Source organism: Thalia democratica, chromosome 1 (assembly GCF_965202585.1).
Source record: "Thalia democratica chromosome 1, ktThaDemo2.hap1.1, whole genome shotgun sequence".
NCBI lineage: Eukaryota > Metazoa > Chordata > Thaliacea > Salpida > Salpidae > Thalia > Thalia democratica.
The window spans coordinates 51,483,598-51,501,951 of record NC_139165.1 but is presented as its reverse complement, the minus strand read 5'-3'; the positions used below and the strand labels follow the sequence as shown (position 1 = coordinate 51,501,951).

General features: G+C 26.4%; 1 protein-coding gene across 1 annotated transcript; it reads left to right on the top strand.

Annotated features, from left to right (window-relative positions):
• The first annotated feature begins 3,513 nt into the window (after window positions 1-3,513).
• Window positions 3,514-14,041, top strand: LOC145846849 (histidine--tRNA ligase, cytoplasmic-like). Its single transcript, XM_082953436.1, has 9 exons — window positions 3,514-3,667; window positions 3,731-3,931; window positions 6,025-6,120; window positions 6,755-6,877; window positions 9,457-9,567; window positions 9,725-10,042; window positions 12,094-12,276; window positions 13,075-13,257; window positions 13,520-14,041. Exons 1-9 carry the CDS (start codon window positions 3,533-3,535, stop codon window positions 13,721-13,723), a joined length of 1,554 nt encoding a protein of 517 aa, XP_082809562.1. The 5' UTR covers window positions 3,514-3,532; the 3' UTR covers window positions 13,724-14,041.
• Window positions 14,042-18,354: the final 4,313 nt, after the last annotated feature.

Below are 18,354 nucleotides of genomic sequence, written 5' to 3'. Positions count from 1 at the left end.
GACCTAGTTGGTAGTTAAGTCTAGGTTTAATTTTTTTAATCATAATAGCCTCTACTGCAAGTGAAATATTTCTATTCTTACAAAATTTAATTACCTCAAAACAATTAGAAATATCAATATGACTTTGACAGATTTGACTACATTGTTCTATATGTGAAAATAAATTTACATAAAATCATGTAAACATCTTTTGCTACATTCTGTGTAAATATGTTTTGTATTGAACTCAAAAAATTTGGTCCTAGGACCTGGTGCACAAAAAAACCTTTTGGTTATCAAATCGCTCACCACGGATACCTTTTAAAGTCTTGTCCAGGACAATTGTAGAATATTAAATTCATTTTAAACCATAAATTTTGGCCAAAAATAAATGTTTTTGTCTTAGTATGTTAAGTTTAAAAAGATATTTTATATTTTAAACAAGCTGTATAATTACGTAAAAAGATTAACTTTTAAGTAAGATATGTTTATTTGTATATTATATATTTATAAGCCAAACTACAAAGTTTTATAGGATGCTTCTAATTATTTTAAAGCTAAAATTAAAGAAAAACTTTCAGATAATAAATTTTATAACATTGTATCAAAAAACAAAAAAAAAACATTGTATTTTTAATCTAAATTTATATCTAAAAAAGATATCAAACGTAATATAATTTCAGCTTGACATTGGTGTGACATCATCCTAGGTAATTACTGATAAATTTTTAATACTGTTTTATTATCATGTGTATGTATTAAGTTAACAATAAATTTAATTTCACATACATTATTTAAAAAGCTAAATCAACTCTATATTTGTTTAGAAGTTGTAAAATTATGTTTCTTGACAGTAAGATAAATATTTAATTGTGCCTCAGTGTACTATAAGTTTTAATCTTTAACAACAGTTACATATTTTAAGCTCTGAATTGACAGATAACAATCTGACAAGCTATTATAAAAGTTCAAGACAAAATGAAAAATTATCTAAAGAAACAACTCTAAAAATTTTCCAGCAAAAATGGCATGGATATTAAATTAAATCTTGCATACACATTACACAAATCTTATATATTTTTCTTAATAAACATACCATTGATTGTCAGTTGATGTTTTTTTCTGGTTGAATTGTTTTTCTGTAGAATTTTGCTTTACACAGCAATTGTTAAGTTTTTTATTGTGGTTTTCAATTCTTAGTAGTGCTCTACAACACTAGCTACAGTTTTGGAAGAACATAACTGTGCATTGAAAGTGATGGTCTTAATGAAAACTTGTTTTAAACCCCTGAATTCAAACTTTTTTCTTCCTCTTCAAAGTCTTTGTTACCTCTCGTTTAGTTTTGTTCTATAGTTTAGTTATGCATTTTTCTGTGAACACAATGTGCATAGATTTGCAAGAGGTGACTGTAATTTTAAGTACTTTTTCAAAATTTTATTTTTAATAAATACTTATAGTATCTTGTAACAAGAATATTTGTCAATTACCAAGGATGATGTCACACCAATATCAAGCTGAAATTATATTGTATTCGATGTCTTTTATAACCATAATTTTAGGCTAAAAGTCAATGTTATAAGCTAATATATTTGATCTAATAAGATGCTTTGTTTTAAACAAGCTATATAAATACATAGTAAGAATTAAATTTATTTATTATAATCTAAAATATTTAATTGATTTTATTTTACAATATTGTTATCAATATAAACTATTGTATTGATATAATTGCTTCATATTGTAAAATTAAAGTAATTAAATATTTAAGTTTTATTAGTTTATGATATATAAGTTTAATTTTATTTATGTATTTGTAAAAAAAAAAATTAGCCTAAGATAATGGTTAAAAAAGACATCAAATATAATTAAATTTCAGCTTGATATTGGTGCAACATCATCTCAGGTAATTACCGAATACTTTTATATTACTATAACTACTTTGAGTTACAATAACCTTAATTAGTTGTATGTCTGCACCTAGGACATCAGCCACTACATCAAAACCTCAAATTTGTAAAAACAAGGCCTCTTTTAACCAAAAATGTACATGAAGTGACAATGAAACAATAAGTTTAATAATAATTTACATTTTTGGTTCTGCTTTTAATAAACACCCACATATATATATACGTACTTCAGCTTCTAACCTTTCCTTACAATATTTATTTTTTTACAGAGCTCCATTGTAGTGTGGTAACTTGTTAGCACAAAGAAACATGTTTTAGTGTAATAAAGAAAGAGTACTGTTTGAATTAGTTATTATTACATGTTCCAGTGAACTTGTTTTGCTAGGATTTTATGTAAGCAAATGTCTAAGTTTATATTTTGAACAGAAAACTAGGAAGTAAATTAAAAAAAAACTAATATCAAACCCTGGATAAATTTATTAACAAACATACTTTTAAAGTTGATTATTATTTCAGTGTAAAATATATAAAAGCATATTCCAGCACATTTTCAACTCTTTATTTTCGTTTAAATATTTTTTTTGTTCAAGTATTTATGTTTTGTATAAATATATATTTTTTCAAGTTTTTAAAAACTGTTCTTGCCAACATATTTTTTAGAAATGCCTTACATAATTAGTTTTAAATTTGTTTTCTCAACATCAAAAATTATATTTTGTATCTACTAAATATTTAGAAGCTGTTACAACACTACTAATATTGTAGTATGATTTCAATTAGCCTCAATTTTAGGTTTTAACATTTTCAATTACAAAAAAAAGAAGTCAAGGCCATGTGGGAAACGAAATCACTTTTTTTAATTGAACTTATTTTATAGAATTTTAACTAAGCTACAAGTTGCTTTTTACAAATTTTAAAAATTCAAAATATATTTTGAGATATAGCAAGTTACAGTCGAAGAGTACACTAGGTTCTAATGCAGGGGTTGGCAGGTCAAAAAAGGAACTTTTTTTATGTGCTTGAAAAAACATATTTAAAGATAGTTTTTTTGAACAAAAAAATTAAATGATAGATTATCCTTAGATAACACTAAAATTAAATTTTTGTTTTTTGAGATTATTAATATATGAAACTAGTTGAATAAAATTTTTAATGTGGCCCACGGGCCGCAGTTTGCTGACCCCTGTTTTAATGGGAGAAGAAAACTTAAGTGACAAATAAATAGAAATTAATAAAAATGTATTTTTTACTTTTTTTAAGATAAAAACCTTAAGTTTCTAGGAAATGTTCCTTATGAAATCAGAAAAATCTGTTGTATCAAATTAAAAAAAAAGAAATTTTATGAAAAAGAAAACAAAAAAAATGTTTATTTTTTTGATTACATGTCTATTTTTAATTATGTTATGACTATTTTTTTTTACACATTTTGACAATTTAGTTTTAAAATTCATTTTCTATCTCAAGTGGCCTGTAATGAAATATAAAATTGTATATTTGCAATAATTATTAATAGTTATTTAGTAGTTAAACTATTTTTAGTCGACTTATTGTTGTTCTTAGTTTATGTCCAGTAAAACAGATTGCAATACATAATTAAACATTTTTGATTATTCATTTTATAGTTGTTTGTAGGAAAACTATAAATAATGGATTGCAATACAGTGAATACTTGCTTAAAAGTTTTAAGCAGTGAAATGAGTAATGATTGTATAACAGAAGATAACAAAAAATCACTCCAAGATGCACTTAGTTACGTTATGAAGATGTATCCTGAATGTGCAGTATGTGTTTTTTTTTGAGTTATTTTACACAACTTTATGAACCTAGTTTAATTATTTCACTAGGTGGCTGATGAGCTTTCAAATTTGAATGTAAGCAAGCCAAAAAAGGCCAAGAAGAAAAAACTTGAGCTGAAAGAACCAAAAGGAATGAAAGATTTCGGACCGGACGAAATGGCTGTTAGAGAAGAAGTCACATCAATTATTAAGAATGTTTTTAAGCGCCATGGAGCTGCAACAATCCAAACTCCTGTTTGTGAACAGAAAGTATGTCAACTTTTTTATAGCATGCTAGCATGTTTTTAAGTTCTTTGATTGTCTAGCTAATATTATTATTGTTTATATATTCATTACAAAGGATAGTCTTATTATTAAAAAATAAGTATAACAGTATTGACATTATTAGTTTTTTGTTTTTTTTTACATAAGTGAAAAATTCAAAGTTTTAAAATATTTTGGTCTATAATTTAATATATTTTGTTTAGATGCTAAATCCAATTCTTAATATTGCAATTTTTAAAAGTATTCAAGCTTGATTAACAGTAATTTTTTCACTTTTTGACTCTAACTAATTTAAATTTATTTTTCATGTGAACTTATGTTAGCTTTTCACCTTAAAAGAGTGTCAAACTTGTTTTAAGCTGAAGTCTTCTACTTTTATAGATTCACAGGGTTGCCACTTGGTCAGGAAAAGTCAGGAAATCAGGAAAAGTCAGGAAAAATTAAAAAAAATGACAAAAGTCAGGAAAAGTCAGGAAAAAATGGGGGGTTTTGAAAAAAAGTCAGGAAAAGTCAGGAAATTTTATAGAATAAACAAAAAAAAGTCAGATTTTGTCAGTTGAAATTTACAAAATTCTTTGTTTTCCAAAGCCTTCAAATGGTAAAAATTAATTAAAAGTCCTTCAAAGTCAGAAAAAAGTTCCAAAATTTTCCAGAAATTTACAAAAGTATTTAATTTTATTTCCAATGCCTTCATCTGGTATAAATAAGTAAAATATTCTTTACAAAGCTGCAAAAATTTTCTATTAACATATTGAACAAGTACCCTACTTGAATAAGCAGATTTTATAAGCTTTTTAGTATTGATAATCTGTAGCAAGGACACTTCCATAGTGAAACTGTGATTTATACACAAAAGTTTATCTAGCATAATTTTAGAACCATAGTGTTTTTGTTTAAGTAAATAATTGAGTTCTTTATAACTAAGCAGTTAGTTTAGTATTTTATGTAACAAGTTAATGTGTATACTTTACCTCTTTATAATTTTTTCAAAGTTGTTTAAATTTATAAAATAAGTTTTAAGAGAGGTAAATGCTAAGATTAAGTTTACTTATTATTTGTATTTTTTGTAGAGTAACTTAAGTTTTCAAAGTAAATAAGAGTATATTTATTTGTTACAAATTTTATACTAAATGATAAGAGGAAATATTTTATAAATGAAAGTAAAAATAAATGAGTGCCAAAAAAAAAAGAAATGAAGCCCACAAGTTGTGGCTTGATTTAGAGAAAAGGTTCTCTTCAAGAAGTGTAGGGGCAGCAGATGAAAGCGATTTAAATAAAATGAGGCAAATGATTTTAACTGCAAATAAAATGAAGCGGAATGCAGTTCAGATGAAGGAAACCATATCTTTATTAGATGAAGAGGTTGAAGTGATAATAAAAAAACGGAGAAAATGAATTTTAGTACATACCTTAAAAAACAGTACTTGATTAAGTTTTTTATTGTTTTAAGGTTTGAGTTGTAAAAGTTCCTTATTAATTTAAGGTTTTAATTGTAAAAATTCCTTATATGTCATTTGTGTATCTAGATACATTTTTCTAGGAAATGCTATAAAATTGTGTCTTTTTTTCAGACAAGCTGTGTTTATAAGGTAATAATACAAGTATATTGCTGATAGAGCTGTTTATTACAAACATCAATCATTCACAGATGGTTCAAGTGATGTACTGGAAGTTTAATGATAGAATTCAGTAAAAAACTGTTGTTTTTAACCTGTATTAAAATTAGATTGAAAGCTTTTTATAGTTTCAAGTAATAGATTATGTATTTTAGAATAAGCTTAATTTAAATGTTTGATTTAGAAAAGTAAGGAAAATTTTGATAAAAAGTCAGGAAAAGTCAGGAAATTTTTCTCAGCTTGATCAGTGGCAACCATGGATTCATTACTTGTTGAGTAACTTTACTTATACTCAGTTTCTTTTTTATAAAGAGTTAGTCTAAATGTAGTTGTCTAAAGTTGTTCAACTACATTTGAAAACTATCATAAACAATAAAGTTTAAAGTGATTCAAAAGTTTCATAAATTTTTGTGTTTTTCTCTTTAACTTTGTTGTTACTTAAAACCGACCAATATTTTGTAGGAAATACTAACCAATAAATATGGAGAAGATTCTAAATTGATATTTGAATTGAAAGATCAAGGGGGTGAACTTCTTGCACTACGATATGATTTAACTGTAAGTTAAAGTTGTAAAGTTTTCTTTAAAATAATTTTACTTATGTGTCGAGTATATATTTATATATTTTAATAACAAGTATTTTTTTTCATATTAAGCCATATATTTTATCACTCTTACAAAGAAATACTTGATATATTTTGTTATGTCTTATACTGTGATTTATTTAAATTATATTATATTATTATTATCATAGTCATGTATAATGATTTTTATTTGAAAATGTAGACACTCTGATTTAAAGTATAGTCTATTGAAAAAAAAAAAAAAAAGATATTTGAAAAAAATCCATATCTTGTAACTTGTAAGTAAAAAACTTAGATGTTTGATTTAACATAATATTTTTAAGTACAACTAAAGTTTATAAGAATGCTATTAATGAAATTTTTGCATGTTTTTATTAAAATGTATATTTTTGTTGTTTTACTTTATGTTAAATAGCTGACAAGCATTAGCTTTTTTTTTAAAAAGTTTCTGAACAAACTGTTCTTCAATTAAGTAAACTATTTTAAAGTTGTAGATGTCTTACTATTAAAATAATATTTTAATTTGGTAAGTTTAATTATGTTTGTTATTATTGTTCAGTAAAAATTTAAACATATTACAAACACTTAGATGAGTTTAATGTATCCAGGTTCCATTTGCAAGATATTTAGCTCAAAATGGAGTGAAGGAGTTAAAACGGTATCAAATAGCTCATGTTTATAGAAGAGATCAGCCTTATATGACTAGAGGTCGATATAGAGAATTTATACAGGTTTATTGTTTTATTTGTCCATGGTATAGGAAGTTTGTTTAACACTTTAATTCTTCTATTAGCAATTGCAGCAGTCTTTTTAATAGTTTATAGAATGCTATAATGTTATGAATGGTATCTTAAGAAATGCACTTGAATTTTTACATTTAATTAAAAGAGTTGTATACACATTTATATTTTTTATTTAGTTAAATGAATAGATAACTGCTTATATAGATTTTAAAAAGTTGTACCATTGAAGTTGTAAGTTAAAAAATATTTACAAAACTATAAAATCCTTTGTCTTGAAAAAATAGTTTTTTTTATAGATCTAAACTTTTTTTCTACTTAATTTATTTAATTTAAAATAATAATAATAATATCATAATGTAGCTCAAAAGTGTGTTTTAATAGTTAGAAAAAGCTTAGATTTGTCAGAGTTGCCAAAAAACTTTGAATCCTGGACAAACCTGAAATTTGGCAACTAGGGCAAAAAAAAAAACCTAGAATTACGAACAAAAATAACTAAAAAACATGGAATTTCATACTATTTTTACATTTGAAGTAATGAAGCTTTAATTAGATACGAAAAATCTATCATAAATTTAACAACTTTTTGTGTAATTAATTTTTTATTTATAAAAAAGCATTTATAATAGCTTAACAGTATCTTTTCAATGTTCTTCATTTAAGACATTTTTTTCACCTTAATTTTATTTTTATACTAAAATGCACCAAAAAAAAAACTTGTTTCAAAAAACTTTAAAGAAATTTACAAAAGACTTCTGGCAACCCTGATTAATTACTTCAAAATAATGGTAAACTTTTGACTAAAATACAATAATAACATATATTTTAGTTGAGTTTTGTAACACACTTGCTTGACTATTTTTACATTTATAATACTTTGTGAGATAAGCATTTATGCATATATAAACAGTGAATATTTGTTGATTGTTTGTAATACTTCATAGATACATTCAACATTTTATAATGTTTTAAAGAATAAATATGTTCTTCTTTTTTAACTACCGATGTAAAATGTTAAATTAAAACCGTTCATTAGTTTTATTAAGTTATTTAAGCTTCATTTTATCAAATTAGTTTTTTATTCATCTTAACATAAAAGTGTTGGTTTTATTTTTAATGATATAATTTAGTAAATTTGTCAGTGGTGATAGCTTAAAAGGCTGTTATAACATAACTAATCTCATTGAGTATAAAAAATATACAAAATTTTTAAATATTTGAAAAAGGCTAGATGACTTATCCAGTAAATGATAATTTCTTTTTTACTAAAAATAACATTGTATCTTACATAAAAGCTTTAAGTACAAACTACAAGCCAGTTTTTATAGAACTAAAAAATCTTATTTAACTTTTGAGATATTGTAATTTTTATAAAAAGTTTCCGATACAAACGTATGGACCGCAAATTTTTCAACGTCAATTTTCTCGGAAATTTAAAAAATTACTAAAAACTTATCTCCTCCTTCATTTTTTGAGCTAGAGACCTCAAATTTTCAGGAAAGGTTCCTTTTGTAATTTAGAAGATTTGAATGTTGGAATTTTAAATTATTAAAAAATAAAAATTTTAGATTAAAAAAAAATAGGTGTTTTTTTTTATTAAAAATTATATTTTTAAAAATTAAGAAAATTCCTGCATTCAATCTTTTTAAAATTTAATTATAGGCTTTCTGTGAAAATTTGAAGAAAATTGCTTAAAAATTGAAGGAGAAGATAGATATTTAGTGAAATGGTTTTTATTCGCATTTTAAGTTTGTGCCTTCCATTAGGAACCTATTGCGGTCACCGACTTTGATCGCTCATATCTCAAAAAATACTTTGAACTTTTTCAAGCGGTTAAAAATGTCTGATAGCTGAGATAAAACTCTATAAAAGAAGATAAATTTGTAAAAATCAAGGTTGACCCCCCCCCCCCCCCTATGTCTTTAATATATGGTTGTCAAAAAACTGGAATTTTAACAAAATTTAACATTAAAATACAAAATTTTAATTACAAAAAAAAATGTATATGATAATTTTTTTACGTTTATTTCATAGTTTTTTTTATTATGAAACACATTTAAAGTAGTATACAGTATCTTTTAAATATTTTTATACTATTTAAGACAGTTTTTAACCTTAAACGTAAATTCATACTAAACATTCACAAAAAAACTTCTACTTTTAAAAACTTGAAAAAAATTTCTAAAACCTTTTGGCAACCCTGTTGAAAGCATTTGTAAAAACTAAATTAACGTCAGAAGGTAAGTATCTTAAATTCAAAATCAGAACTACTAAATAAACATTTTTAGTGTAAAGAGTTATATATAAATTGAAAAAAGTCTTTAATCATATAAGTTTCAAAGTTTGGTTGTTTTTGAGAGATACTTTTATTACTAATTATTGGTTATCCTAAGTATTGTTTTTTTATAAATATTATGTAAACATTATGGTTGCAAATATTTCTGAAAACAAGCGAATTTAGCATAGAAAACCAGACAAATAGAAAAAATATTGATACTTATAGCTTTACTTCAACGTTGATCATCTTAAAGCTGTTTGTTTTGTACAACTAACAATTAGTTCAATTACAGTGCGACTTCGATATAGCAGGCAACTACTACGACATGTTTGCCGATGCAGAATGCATCAAAGTCATCTATGAAGTTTTGACTGGACTCGAATTTGAAGAATTCGACATTAAGGTTGTAAAATGTTTTACTTTTCCTTGATGGCAAAATAAAACAGTTAGCTTATAATCACACAAAATGGCATGCTTGACAATTTATATTTCTTCCACGTTTTCAAACTCGTAAAAAATCGAAAAAAAACATCACGTTGTTTTCAACCAAAACTCGACAGGTCAACGACAGGCGAATTTTGGACGGCATGTTCGCGGTGTGCGGCTGCCCCAACGACAAGTTCAGGTCGATCTGCTCGGCGGTGGACAAACTGGACAAGATGGAGTGGTGCAAGGTGAAGGAGGAGATGATGGAGAAGGGACTCGGCGAGGAAGCCGCCGACAAGATCGGTGAGTTTGTGGTGAGGAGGGGCGGCATGGAGCTGATTGATGAACTGCTGAAGAATGAGGAGCTGTGTATGAACAAGGACGCCAAGAAGGGACTCGACGACATGAAGATATTGTTTGAGAAGATCAGCAGATTCAATATCAGTGACAAGGTTTGTGTTTTGAAATGTTTTTGATAAGCAGATGAATTTATTTTGTTTATTGTGTTAAAACATGTTAGATGATAAATTGCTTTTGTAATATTTTTTGCATTATTTTTATAACCGCAATATGCAAAGTACCTACTTTACTGAAACTGACTTAGATTAAATTAATAACATAGTTCTGCAGATATAGGAGAATAGTAACTGCAAAAATGAGGTACTTTGCACGTTTTAATATTATATTCCGACGAACTTGTTTCGTTCAGGTCTTCTATAATAAGAGTATTAGCAATCTAATATTTTGAACATGTATGTTATAACTAGTGATGTACCGGACCCGGATCCGGATTTTTTTTTTAAATTAGAATCCGGCCGGAACCGGATCCAGATTTTTTTTCAAATTAAGATCCGGCCGGAACCGGACCCGGATATTTTTTTTAAATTAAAATCCGGCCGGAACCGGACCCGGATATTTTTTTTAAATTAAAATCCGGCCGGATCCGGAACCGGATTTTTAATACTCTTAAGTTATTTGTAATGTAAGTAGTATAAAAACTACTATGTACGATAATGCAACTTTATATAACTAACTACTAACTGAGTATAATTGTGTGAAGTTTATCTTTGAAAAATTATAGTTTAAAAAAAATTTAGACTAAAAAATATTAATGTGCTGCTAAAATTATTAAATAATAAGAAAGTTTATGATATGTTATTAAGGTCTAGTTAAGATTAACAGTTAAAAATATATCTGGTTTGTTTGCTAATTTTCTGAACAACATTTACTTTTAAATTTTATTAAAATTGAAAAAATAAAAGAAAAACTTGAAATTGAAAGAACAGTAAAAAAAGACTTCAAATTGAATGAACAATAAAAAACACTAAAGTATCTTTTTTGCTAAACTAATAAACTTTCCATGATTTTTGGCAACCAGAATATCACCTAATTTTAGCTAATATCAGGGTTGCTACTCTTTGATTCAAAAAAACTAACCTATGTGATTATAAACTTTCCTGAGTCAGAATGAGGTTTTGAAAAACAAAAAAATTATTACTTTAAGCTAATAATCAGTAGAACAGCTAGCCACAAGGTTGAAAATTTCAAGTAATGTTTACAATTAAGGCTATAGGGGGGTTAAACACTTTTTTTACAAGCTGATCTTATTTAATAGAATACTATCTTAGCTACCAGGTGCTTTTTATAGCTTTACAAAATTCAAAGTAGTTTTTGAGATATAAGCGGTCAATGCCGGAGAGTTCCATAGGGACCTAATGGAAGGCGCAAGCTAAAAACTCGGAAATATTCATTTAACTAAAAATCTTTTTCCTCCTAGGTTTTAAAACCTCAAATTTTCAAAAAAATATTCCTTACATAGTTTAAAAGCTTTTGAGTGTTGGAATTTCAAATAATTGAAAATAGGGGACTTTTTCTCAAAAAAAAAAAAAAATCTACACTCAAATGATTTAAAATTTAGTAAAGAGTAAACTGTGAAAATTTGAATAAGATTGATTAAAAACTGTAGGAGGATATAGATTTTTAATAAAATGTTTTTTTTTCGCCTTTTTAGTTTGCACCTTTTATAAGGAAGCTATTGAGCTGGCCGGCTTTGACCCCTTGTATCTCGAAAACTACTTTGAATTTTGTTAAGCTGTAAAAAGTATCTGTTAGCTAAGATTAAAATCTATCAAATAAGATCAACTTGTAAAAATCAAGGTGGACCCCCCTATAGCTTTACCAATCTAAAATCAACTAAAATCAAGTTCTTGAACAAAATAAACTCTTTTTAATTTACACAGGGTTTGTTTTTGAAAAAATACTTTTCTGTATGCTCTTTTTGACTAACTAGATCCGGCCGGACCCGGGTCCGGACTTTTTTTTTCAAATTAGAATCCGGCCGGAACCGGATTTTTTTTTCATATCAAGATCCGGCTGGATCCGGATATCAGACAAAAATGGCAATATCCGGCCGGACCCGGACAGTGAGTTCGGTACATCACAAGTTATAACAAAATAATATTCAAACATTTAGTCATTTAAAGTTTTTTACATGTGATGACAGGTTTCGTTCGACTTGAGCTTGGCGCGGGGACTTGACTACTACACCGGTGTCATTTACGAGGCTGTTGTGACGTCACAATCGCCAATCAAAGACAAGCAGGGAAACAGCGTTGGAGTGGGAAGCGTGTGCGGTGGAGGTCGTTACGATGGTCTCGTGAAGAGTTTGACTGGAAAAGGAAATGATGTATGTGTTAAACTTTATTATTGTTGAAAGTGTTTATTTAATGGTTTAAACTTTATGACAAATACTCTTAATGTAATTCTTGTTATAAGTTTAACAAAAAGAGTGATGAGATAAAATATCAAGATATAGAATGAAATATTAGCAGAAGAGTTGATCTGCAACTTGAATCAAGTATGTAGTTTTTGAATTTCCTATTGGGAATTAGTTGTCAGAAAGCCCTATTTTATAAACTTTGCATTTAAAACTGAATTTTTGTCATCTTAAGGGGTTTTTGAATAAAATTTATATGAACTCTTATTAGTATACCAATAATGAAACGATAACAAATCTTAAAACTACTTTAAATGAAATTCTTTGATTTCTGTTTTCGTAGTTCTGATAAGATATTTCTAAGACTTTTTATTAAGTTTTTATTAATAGTATAATCAAACATAAATATTTTTTTCATAACTATTAAAGAAATATAAGTAGTTTTGTCCTTTTTTAACACCAAACCTGGTAAATCTCCAAAATATGTCAAAATTAAGCAAATAAAGAATGCATATTTGGCCACCTGATATATTAACTTTTGTAAAGATTTGAAAGTGCTTAGTTTATACAACCTTTCAAAATTCATAAATCCCTTATTCCAGTTAAGCGCCATTCTGGTGCACTGTGAGTTTAACGAGTTTTAACTGAGTATTTATTTTATATTTTTATTTTTAAAAGTAATTAATTTAGTTATTTATTTGAAAATGAAAGGAATAATTTTGGAAATATATAAATAATGTTAACTGTTATTATATGTTGAACTTGCAGGTTCGTTGTGTGGGACTGACAATCGGCATCGAAAGGTTGTTTGCGATTATTATGGCCAGAAAGAAACTCAATAACAAGAAAATAAGAAGCTGCCCAGTCGATGTTTATGTGGCATCAGCCCAGAAAGGCATGCACGAAGAAAGAGAAATTCTGTGCAACTTGCTGTGGGAAGCTGGTATTGGCGTGAGTAAATTTTTTGTTGTACTTGGAATAAAAAAAAACTTTTACAAAAAATTTTAAAAACTTAAAATTTAAACTAAAAATTAACTTAAAAATTATTATGAACTTAAGTAAATTACATTGAAAGTTTGCGTAGTATTTCAATATAAAAGCTTGTCGATATAATCTTAACTTTCAAATCTACGTTTCTGCATTAATTAAGCCTCATAGTTTAAGAGAACATAAGGTTAGTTAAAGCTATAACAGTTTAAAATAATGTCAATAGGCTGTACAAAATAATAAGAAGAACGCGCCGATCTCTTCACAATACACGACATGCGAAACCAATGAAATTCCCTACATGGTGATAATCGGCAGCCAGGAAATCGAAGAAGGCACTGTCACTCTGCGCAACGTAACGACAAAGGAGGAATCGAAAGTAGAGCGTTCAAAACTGGTTGAGAAACTTAATGAAGTTCTGAAGGCGTAATCAATTGTTTTTTTTTTAGTTTGAATGAAACATTTAGTAAATTCATTATTTATTTATGCGGTGTTTTGATTAGGTATTTAAATTTTATCACGTAGACATTTTGGGTTTAAAGCATTTTAAAAGTTGTTAATGGTTTAGAAAAACGCTAGTCAAATACTTGCACTTACATCTATTAGCTAATGAATCTTTTTGCTTAATAAAATATAAATACTTTTTTATAATTTGTTATTACATGTGTTTGCTTATCTAAATGCATAATAAGTTGTTGATCAAGGACGACAAAACATTGACATTCTACAGCTCAGAATAAGTAGAAACGTTAAGAGTAAGAAAAAAAAAAACATGTTTTTCAAAAATTTATGTTGACAGCAGGATTTGACCCAAATTGCATACAACAAGCCAAGTTATGTGTATGAGTACAAAATTATTTTAGAAAGTTTAAGTAAGTTGTAAAAAGTTTGATATTGAAGGCTATTTTAGAAGACTCTTCTAAATATGAAAAGAGCTTAATAAGTTTGTTTTTTATAGACTATGATTTTTAAACTTTATTTCAGACATTTTGACAATAAAATAAGTTTAATTTAGTGCTAAAATTGTCTGCTGTTTAAATTTCATAGCTTTAAGATCTATAAAGCTGAAATTTACTTTTTTATTGTTAATATTCAAGTTCCATAAATTTCAGAATGTTTTTGAATCAAGTTTTAATATTTGGAATAATCTTTTTTATTTGAAAGCTATATTTAAAGTTGTAAATTTTACAAAGTAAAAAAGGTTGTTACAAAGGATGTATTTTATTAAGACTAAAGTGAAACTGATGTATAATATTTTCCAGTTAAACGTAAGTCGAGGGTTTTAAGTTATTTTGCTGATTTTGATATAAAGTTAATAGTTTGGTACTGTTATTTTGTAAGAAATCTAAAAATATTAAAAAGTAAATTATTTATCACTGGTGGCTTGTACGTAAATTATTTATTAAAAGATTACAAAAGTCATACAACTAATACTTGCGTCTTTAAAATAATAGTTAGCATGTTTTATTTTAAATATTTCGATTATAAATTGTTGTTATTTGTTGATAAACAGTCCTCTAATTAAGTTTCAGAAGCTACTATTTCTTTAAAAATCAACTGTAAATTTCGGCTTAACACTTTTTGCGCAAGGAACTTTTTGTGTAGGCAGATTTATTATGAAACTCAACGAAGCAAATTTTTTTTATTTTATTGCTTGCATGTCTTCCTTTCTAATATTAATTTTACAAACGCCAAGTTCGATGGTAACTCCATAGTGCTATTTTTAAGTTGCACAAGTTTTAATCATGCACTGCACATAACAAAAATATTTAAATAGTTTATTATCTGAAAATTTTTGTCTCATTTTTACCCTCAAATGACATTTTTATAGCTTATTTAAACTTAGATATAAAAATAATGACTAAAATTTTTTGACATTTAATTCATAATGAGGCCTATAATAATATAGATAGTTGGAATTAAACGTTTAAAAGATATCAGGAATGATGTGAGTCAAACATATACTATTCAACTAGTAACCTACAGTAGCAAAATTCTTGAAAAAATGCATTGGGAAAACTTCGTTAAAATGTTAAGCCCTGAAATCGTTTGAAATTATTCGTCACCTAAGATTGTTTTAAGAGATTTTATGATAAATAGGTTAGTTTTTATATATTAATCAATATTCTAGCAAAAACTAAGGTATTGAAAAATTGTATTGTTGAATTTAATTTGTCACTTAATATGCTCTTAATGGGGACGAAGACATTTTTGCACGAGAGCAAAAAAAAAAAAGAATTACCTACTAAAGGTTAGGGGTAACAGTTGTGCTTAAAGAAAACGATGAAAAAGTTACCGACCCAAGGGTTAGGGGCAACAGTGGAATAACAGTGTAAAATGATACTGTAACATGTTAACAACGTACTCATAAGTATAAATTACTAGAAATTCGTCTTATACAGTTTATGTATTAAAACAAAAAAAAAAAAGTTGTTTTTTTTATTTTTACTTAATAATACATTTTATTAGCATTAATTTTAAAGAAATTAAAGAACCCTTTTTTTACGGTAAAATTTTAAATTTTACAATAAACCAAATTTTTTTTCAACTTAATTAGTTAAAAATATAATAAGTTTATGAAGATTGAAAAATATTGAATTTATAAACAATCTTAACTAAAAATTCTACTTAGAGTTCTAGTTTTAAAAAACTTCGTAGTACTATTTTATTTCAAACTTCAGACAAGAACTTCATCACTCAAACTAAGTATTTACAATGGTATTAGCAATTAATTAAACAGTATATAAAGTTGAGACTCTTATAACAAATATACTCAAATGGGATCATAATTTTAAGCTCAATACAAACCAGTCCTTATTGGTTTGTAGTTTAAATAAAGTTTGCTTTATAAGAGTTATATAAAGTTTAATAATGCAATTTTCCAGAACTAAACGGCCCGAAGAGACATTTTTTTTATGATTCCGTCGACCGGCTACTTAAGTTTCTCACTCCAAACTTACACACTAGAATCAATTGTTTTTATACCACTTTAAAATAATTAAACAAACTTTCATTATATATGTCAGTATATTTAAAAATCTTATTCAACAATGACAGCAATAAGAATAATATTGTTGTTGTTGTTCAACTTTTACAGTACGTGTTGACCATTTTTACGACTTGAAATTATGTTTAAAACTTTAATTTAATGTTCAATAAAATTAGTTTTAAACAAACAATCAAAAAAATTTGTAAATTTCTTTACAGTTGAGACAAAACTTCGTTAATTTTTTATTTGAAAAATGTAATAAAACAAGCACTTCTTATTAAATTCTTTTAACGTTTATTTCGAGCCAAATACATAAAAATACCTATAAGAATTATTCTATTCCCTAAGCGGATTACCAAAGTACGGTTTCTATTTTATTTGCTTTCTTTAAGATTTCATCTTAGAACAGTTATATGTCTACAAAACGAAATCTTTTACTTAACATTATAAATAAACTATACAGAGATATAAAAATATGCAGAATATTTTTACATGAATTTCTATTTACGGCTGCTAAGCTTTAATAAAGTTTAAGTTTACTTCTTAATGAGAATTTACCGTTAACATTAACTTAAACTTTTTTTTATCATTAAAATTGTTTTAAAAAATATAGGCTTTTTCTCACTGTTTTACACTAATTTTATCAAGTTAATTAGTAAACTTGTCTACTGTTAAATATTTACACCTATACTACCTAAAAAATTACAAATTATCAAGCATATATTTTTTGTTTAAATGAAAAAAAAAAGTTTCCGAGTAACATTTCAGCAACCTGCATCAGTAACGGGTCAGACCGAAAAAAAATATCTTTAGCGGACCGCTGGTTTTAAAAATTTCTACAAAAATATTTGTAAGCTGAATATAATGAAATGATTGTTAAAATATTACTGTTTATTTCAGCAGTCGGCAGCCTTTTATAAGACGCGACCCAAATTTTCTAATACGTTTTGCCCGCGGAACGCACTATATAAAAAAATGTCTTCTACGGGCCGCAAATATTCAAACTTATTGTAGCATTTAATATTATTTCTGTAAACCACAAATGTGGTAAAATATGCTATCATAAAGCTTAAATTAATACTAATAACTAAATTAATAGCTTAAATGTCACTTACTAAAAGTACATGTTCACAACTGTTTTAGCATTAAGTATGTTTAGAATTTTACATAGTTGACCGCAGTTTGCTAACCCTTTTTTAACTTAAAATCAATTTAGGAGCAAGTTTACAAATATTTTTTTATAAAATATTAGTTTTGGTTGTTTCACACAAGTGGTGTTCAAGCTAAGAAATATTTCACGGGCCGGATACTCCTAATTGGTAGGCGTTAGTTTCCCGATCCTAGGTTTAAAAATACCAATTATACAGTTAGAAAGTTTGTAATCAAGTTAGTATGGGAAAGTTTCATTAAATCTATATTATGCAACTATCAAACATAAAGTCATACAAAATTAGATTATTTATGGTTTAACATTCAAATATTTATGTTCAAAACTTTTATTAAAAACCTCAAAAAACTGAATAAAAGTATTTTAATTTTCTAAAAAGTTGGTAGTTACAGTTTGTATAATATTGGTAATACTTTCTGCAAATTCAAAGTAATATTGATTGGAAATGTATGTGGTTTCATCATCATCACGTATTTCAATGCAATCATCATTTAAGTTTCACACCAAGTTTGTTGTTTTTTTGTATTCTATAGAAATGGACTAACATACAGGATATTTTTTCAAAGTTTAAAGAAATTCTAAAGTTATAGATTTAAACAAACGTGGTTTTTATTTTGAAATACTTACACAATCTTAAACTTCATTGACTAATTTCAAGATGTAAAAAGTTTTTCGTGAAAAAAGAAAATTATAAGTAATGTAGTAGGGAAAATTTAGTTGTTACAAAATTAAAAATATAGTATTAAAATGTGATTCACTTATTTTTTTTTATATAACAGTAAATAGATCATAAATCTTCTTCATTTGATTAAGAAGCAAGAAACTGAAAGGTTTATTTAAGGTCGGAGTCCTTCGGTAATGAAAATTTTCACAGATGACATCATATTTGCCTTCTTATGTTTCG